This window comes from Oncorhynchus mykiss, chromosome 5 (assembly GCF_057628025.1).
Source record: "Oncorhynchus mykiss isolate SJ-2025 chromosome 5, ASM5762802v1, whole genome shotgun sequence".
Taxonomy (NCBI): Eukaryota; Metazoa; Chordata; class Actinopteri; order Salmoniformes; family Salmonidae; genus Oncorhynchus; species Oncorhynchus mykiss.
In genome coordinates, this window is record NC_143026.1 from 77287856 (window position 1) to 77295192 (window position 7337).

Genomic DNA, 7337 nt, shown 5'->3' on the forward strand with positions numbered 1-7337 from the left:
GATGTCAATTTTTTCTTTTTGGGAACATACTGAAAAGTAACTTGACACCCTATTGATGGGTTTTGACTTACAAATGCGAAAATATGAAATATACTTATTCATGTCACAAAAGGAGAGAGGGGAATGTATAAAATGTACATTCGGGCAGGATATGTTATTATTAACCATCAGGGATCCTATGGGAGGAGTAGAGATACAAGTCTGGTCCAAGTCAACATGACAGTCTTGAGTTGGGGAGGAGTGAGGAATTTAGGCAGAGGTCAGGTTAGATGAAGTGAGGAAGAACACATATCACTAATCTTCCGGAAAGCAACAGAGGCGAATTGGCTGCTCAGATGTGCAAGGAGGGGCTCAATATAGGAGAAAGGGTTAAATACAAGTGCCTGTGTTAATATGTTCTTTGTCTTATGCAACTGTATGACCCAGTGGGTGAATACATTTGGTTTGAGCTTGATTAAGAATCCATGAGTTATTGACTCTGTTAATTTAGAACCTATCAGTATTGTTCAGTCAGTGCAAATTCATATTATAATGACAAGAAGACATTCGCAAGGAGAGAGGGGGGAATGTACTGAATTAATACATAAGGTAAGGTCTGTAATATTAGCTAACGTTAAATTCCTTTGCTCTGGATGGTCGAAAAGCAAAGTGTCTGTCTGGTGTGCTAGCTAGCTAACTTTTTCTTAGCAAGGCAATTTTATCAGCTACAGTTTGTGTTGTGAGATGCAGGGCTAATCTTGGTCAAGGCTAGCTAGCTAGCAGATGTTATCTTTTGAGCTGAAATCTGATTGCAAGCAAGCAAGCCAAATTGACTGTATGGAGTAGCTAACGTTAGATGCCCATTATAAAATATCAGATCTCAATAATTATTGGAGAAGTGTTTAACATAACCAGCTGACTTAGGCTACCAGATCCTTATATATATATTTGCAATTTCTCGCAATTTCTTCATTTCTCAGAACTAGAATAGACTGACGAGTTTCAGAAGAAAGGTCTTTGTTTCTAGCCATTTTGAGCCTGTAATCGAACCCACAAATGCTTTTGCTCCAGATATTCAAACTTGGATTAGCTAACACAATGTACCATTGGAACACAGGAATGTTGGTTGCTGATAATGGGCCTCTGTATGCCTATGTAGATATTCCATTAAAAAATCTGCCGCTTATAGCTACCATAGTAATTTACAACATTAACAATGTCTACACTCGGGCCTCCCGGGTGGCGCAGTGGTTAAGGGTGCTGTACTGCAGCGCCAGCTGTGCCATCAGAGCCCCTGGGTTCGCGCCCAGGCTCTGTCGTAACCGGCCACGACCGGGAGGTCCGTGGGGCGACGCACAATTGGCCTAGCGTCGTCTGGGTTAGGGAGGGCTTGGCCGGTAGGGATCTCCTTGTCTCATCGCGCACCAGCGACTCCTGTGGCGGGCCGGGCGCAGTGCGCGCTAGCCAAGGTTGCCAGGTGCACAGTGTAGCAGAAGCAGAAGCAGTACGGCTGGTTGGGTTGTGTATCGGAGGACACATGACATTCAGCCTTCGTCTTTCCCGAGCCCGTACGGGAGTTGTAGCAATGAGACAAGTAGCTACTACAACAATTGGATACCACGAAATTGGGGAGAAAAAGGGGTAAAAAAAACAAAAACAAAAAAACTATGTTTCTGATCAATATGATATTATTTTAATGGACAAAAAAAATGTGCTTTTCTTTCAAGACCAAGACCCCAAACTTTAAATATTTCTATATATAGATTCATAAGCATTACAGGTTGTAATGTCTGACAGAAATACGGGGACAATTCTACCTTTTTTTTCAAAATTAGTGGTGTTTGAAATTGTTGATAAAATTCTGAACATGATTATTTAGTTGCAGGAGTAGGGAAAAAGGGCCAACATTATAATTATATGACAATATTTTATGTTTAAAATAATTCTATTACACAATTTCTGATAAATCACATGCCTTACTTTAATTTTCCTGTATATGTAAACTCACGACTTGGCTTCTACTGACATTAATTGTAATTAGACTGGTTTGGATTTTTCCCTGAACAATATGGCTGACATTTTCACTTCAATCTGGAACATTAATGGTTTATGACATAGTCCCTCTAGTAATTGAATAGAATCTCTATGGCAGAAACAGACTTGCACTCAGGCTAGTAGAGTCAGCTGGAAACTTGAAACAACATTGGCCATGTTCATAAGGTTACAGTGCTGTCTTGTGGCTAAATACAGATATTGCACTTCTTTGACATAAATAATTGTAATGCAGGTGGTTGTGTATCCTTTGTTCTCCATTTAGGCTAGGTGGGTGTTGTATGATCTTTCCCTTTGTTTGAGTGTCATGCCAGAGGTGAGACTTGTGGCAGGTCAGTTCTTCTCTCTGATTGGCCCTCAGCTGGGATGAGCTCCATCAATCGGCTCTGGAGAAGAGTATACACTCCTCTGATAAGGAATATCATGACCATGGCAGCAAAGTAACTGGCATAGACCAAGAACTGCCGGAGGAAGGAGATGAGAGGAATACTCTTATTAGGCTACATTACAAAATTATTCTAACACAGTAACTACCAGTGTAACTAACAACATGTTGTTATTACTATGTTATTACTATGTTATAAGCTAAAAAGTACAAGTAGTTACAAAATACCTACCACTTTTTCTGATGTTTCAGTATGTTCTTGCAAACTGTAACTGTCAGTAATTGCTTGTAAGATTATTTCATTTCAGTGAGGTGAGTACTTGTGTGTGTGGTAGTCACAGTGGTGTGGCGCAGTGGTTAAGGGCGCTTTACTGCAGCACCAGCTGTGCCACCAGAGACTCTGGGTTCGTGCCCAGGCTCTGTCGTAACCGGCCGCGACCGGGAGGTCTGCACAATTGCCTTGCGTTGTCCGGGTTAGGGAGGGCTTGGCCGGTAGGGAAATCCTTGTCTCATCGCGCACCAGCGACTCCTGTGGCATGCCGGGCGCAGTGCGTGCTAACCAAGGTTGCCAGGTGCACGGTGTTTCCTCCGACACATTGGTGCGGCTGGCTTCCGGGTTGGATGCGCGCTGTGCGGCTTGGTTGGGTTGTGTATCGGAGGATGCATGACTTTCAACCTTCGTCTCTCCCGAGCCGTACGGGCTGATCCAAACAATTGGATACCATGAAATTGGGGAGAAAAAAAGGGGTGAAAATAAAATGTAAATATATTTATTTTTTTCTCTCTCTGCTGTACCTGTGAGGTAATGGTGAGTTGCAGGCTCTTGGTGTTGACTACAATGGCTGTGAGAAGACTCTGCAGGGCCATGCCCACAAAGCTGTTTACACCAAACACCAGGGCATAGCGCTCCCTGCTCAAGCCTTGGGCTATCTGGAACCTGACAGAGACACACAATGGGAATCATTAGACATAGAGTCACCTCAATCAGGATTCTACTTTGTACAGTAAAATAATGATTGATTGATTGACTGCCCAGTCCCTAAACTTGATATTTCCTATGGTTGAAATATCTCTTACGTGCAGATGGTGATGAGCGCCATGTAGATGGTTTTGAAGAGTCCGTAGCAGCCGTAGCATATCCAGATGCTGTTGGTCAGGTCCATCAGGTAAAGAACTCCAGCAGTCAGAGCAGTAAACACACCCAGGACCAGCTCTCCCCACACTGACCAGTCCAGAGACACATGACCCACAGCTATGGAGGCTGCCGCCCCTGGAACACAGGTAGATACAATCTCACTAATCTGGTAGAACTGAGGTGAATGCGATAAAATAAGTCCTTAACCAAATACACCACTGATCATGTTTCTTTTGCGCTTTAGAGTAGTCCATACATAAACTGTAAGTCAGAATTGTAACAATGAAAGAGACAAGACCAAGTAAGGAAAGGACCCTGTATTATCTCCATATCACTGTGATGCTAACGCAATATAGGCTACTATAGCTAGCTTGGGCTTGTTTTAATCCACTTAACACCTATATTCATTGGCCCATCCCGCCTTGGCAGATCAATAATAGCTGGTTTATAAGCACTGCTGACCGCTCTCTGTATTAGAGATGTATTTAATCAATTTCTGGGCCTGAGGAGAGTATAGTTTCACCTGATGGAATTCATCTCATTCTGAAGAAGGAGAGGAGGGGAGGAAGAGAGGAAACGGAGAGGAGGATAAAGAGGGGGAGGAGAAGGAGAAGGAGAGGCCTTCCATCTGAAGAGGGTTATGAGATAGACCTGCTAATAGCTTAGCGTTGTCTTTAATCCCTCCATGAGAGTCAGACAATTACATACATTGAAATGAAATAAGCGGGGACACATTCCTGGTAACTTGTATTACGGAGCGAGCCTTTGATCCTGGCAGGAGGTTTTAGAGACAAGATGGATGGAGAGAACAGAACCCTTTGACCTTTCTATGAACTGTGTGTTGTTTGGAGTGGATGAGTTTATTCTGATAACACTGTTTTTTTATGGAATATAACTCCAACGTTTGTAGAACTCATATGTTAAGAGGATATAGGTTTTTGATAGCCGGAATATATTACATGTTCATGCAAAACAGTCTTGGTTCATGCTTTTCACCAATCTGTTTCCAATAACATTCCTAGTGCCAAGTTCATTGTCATATAGCTGTAATTGAGGGAGAAGTTTGGAACTCTCTTTCTTATTGGAGTATCAACTAATTTACTGCATGGTGATGTCACCATGGAAGGCCAAAACTCCATCCCACCAAAATTTCAGGCAGTCTTCTCAAACAGCTTTTAGACTAAAAGGGCATTATCACCATTTTCACAATTTAACAGTATTATTCCAATCCCATAGTGTGGAAATATAAAAAAAAACACAGGAAAATCAAATTTTTGACTCAAACATCGGCAAATGTGAATTTACTTAGTCAAACACATAGAAACCGTGATAAAAATGTCAACCGGAAGAAAGTATAAAGTGGAGACACGAAGCAGGATGTAATTAAACACAGTAACTGCCTGTGGTTTCCAGGGATATAAGGGAACGTTTCAGAGCTAAAAAGCCAAAGGAAAGCCGGTCTGTGACGAGTTCCAGCTGGTCTGAGCCATCTGGAGACAATAGACAGAACAGGTTTTTAGCCAGTGTAATTAATGCTGTGCATTGGGTAAAATCTGCCTAAAAGGCCAGCATCCCGGAGTCGACTCTTCACTGTTGACTTTGAGACTGGTGTTTTGCGGGTACTATTTACTGAAGCTGCCAGTTGAGGACTTATAAGGCGTTTGTTTCTCAAACTAGACACTCTAATGTGCTCGTCCTCTTGATCAGTTGTGCACCGAGGCCTCCCACTCCTCTTTCTATTCTGGTTAGTGCCAGTTTGCGCTGTTCAGTGAAGGGAGTAGTTCACAGCGTTGTACGAGATCTTCAGTTTCCTGGCAATTTCTCATATGGGATTGCCTTCATTTGTCAGAACAAGAATAGACTAACGAGTTTCAGAGGAACGTTCTTTGTTTCTGGCCATTTTGAGCCTGTAATCAAACCCTCAAATGCTGAAGCTCCAGATACCCAACTAGTCTGAAGTCGGACAGTTTTATTGCTTCTTTAATCAGAACAACAGTTTTCAGCTGTGCTGACATAATTGCAAAATGGTTTTCTAATGATCAATTAGTCTTTTAAAATGATAAACTTGGATTAGCTAACACAACCTACCATTGGAACACAGGAGTGATAGTTGCTGATAATGGAGTATGTAGATATTCCATAAAAAATCTGCCCTTTCAAGCTACAATAGTCGTTTACAACATTAACACAGTCTATGCTGTATTTCTGAATCGTTTTATGTTATTTTAATAGACGAAACATTTGCTTTTCTTTCAAAAACAAGGACATTTCTAAGTGACCCCAACATTTTGAACAGTAGAGTATGTGTAGTTCTGGATCTCCTTAAAAGCTTGTATAAAGTGTAATAGTTGATGATACACAGTCCTCTTGAAGTTCAATGTTAAATAACATTTGTTAGGAGAGTGAAAGTGGAGATAATATGTGGTTTAACTCCAGTGCGTTACCAAGTGTCATGTGACGAGTGTGTTATAGTGAATCGTTACGTTACCTGAGAGTGTGGCGACAGCCTCCACCCCTCCATTGTATTCTGTGAAGTTGTATTGGGGCTGTTTGGATGCCCAGAGGAGCTGCACATAGCCTGTGATCTGGTGGTAGCCGCAATTCCCCGTGGCTGACCACACACAGAAGAACAGCACGGCCACAGAGGAGTAACACTCTTTACAATCCACCGCTAACCTCTTCAGAGCTCTCATTTTCCCCCTCCCGGTCCTCCTCCCCTTCCTCAGCCACCACACAACCCAGGATACACATGAACTGGACACAACCTCCTCGAATGGGCCGTTATCATTCTGAGTCCCCCCCAGGACCAGGCTTCTCTGGGGCATGGGCAGGAGGAGGGCAGCCAACAGAGCCACACAGAGGGATCCCAGGGTAATGATATTGAGCCAGTAGATGGAAACCCCTCCCAGGGACACCAAGAGTTGACCCAACATGGCTCCCGCTGTGTAGCCCAGTAGCACAGCCCCTCTGGCATAGCTAGTCACTCTCTGGTAATACTGGGGGTGGACAACACTGTAGATATAGGAATAGTAAGCCACGTCTGCTGCGGTGCCCATACTGTAAATGAAGAGGGCGCACTGAGTCAACACCACACCAGAGCTGAAGATGAACAGCAGAAATGCCAAAATATAGTTGAGTGCCTGGAGGACGATGACAGGCTTGTACCTCAGGATATCTGTCACCAAGAAGACTGGGATGAGTAGGAAGAGGTTGGAATACGCACATACTGGGAACACTTGCCTTGTAACCTGTGGAAAGATCAGGAAAATGGCAGGATATGTCATACAACAATAAATTAACATAAAAGCATTTGCCATTATTATAAAATATAATTTGTGATATGAGTTCTCTAGCTAAATCAATAAATGAATAAACGGTTGATGTGCCATACCTGTTTGGTGGTGAGGTTCTTGTATGGCCCGGTGAGGTAGTCCGTGAGGAAAGGCTCAGAGGGCCTCATCATTGAGCAGAAGCCATAGATACAGAGCAGCACTGTGGGGCCCACCCAGCCTCTGCCGTGAGGCCCACACTCCCTGCTCCAGTCCCAGCAGAACCCCATCGTCTCTTTGTTGTTCCACAGGGACGTCTCTCCACGGCTGGGCTGAGCTCAGTCTAATTCAGCCTGTTTAATCTGCAGTGATATGGGGGTGGAGATAAACCCAAGGTGAGATTGACTGTAAAGTCACCTGGCTGTTCCCATTGTTGTTGTTCCCCCTGAGGTTTGAAGAGGGAGAGCTACCCAGACAGGGAACATTAAGATGAAAAATACGGGGGTGAAGTCCAAGA

At 43.4% G+C, this 7337-nt stretch overlaps 1 protein-coding gene across 1 annotated transcript; it reads right to left on the reverse strand.

Moving 5' to 3' along the window:
* Nucleotides 1–2336: 2336 nt before the first annotated feature.
* LOC110523006 (thiamine transporter 1-like) lies at nucleotides 2337–6484 on the reverse strand. Its single transcript, XM_021601424.3, has 4 exons — nucleotides 6040–6484; nucleotides 3494–3686; nucleotides 3212–3353; nucleotides 2337–2492 (listed from the first exon to the last, which is right to left on the reverse strand). Exons 1-4 carry the CDS (start codon nucleotides 6482–6484, stop codon nucleotides 2337–2339), a joined length of 936 nt encoding a protein of 311 aa, XP_021457099.3.
* Between the last annotated feature and the right edge of the window lie 853 nt (nucleotides 6485–7337).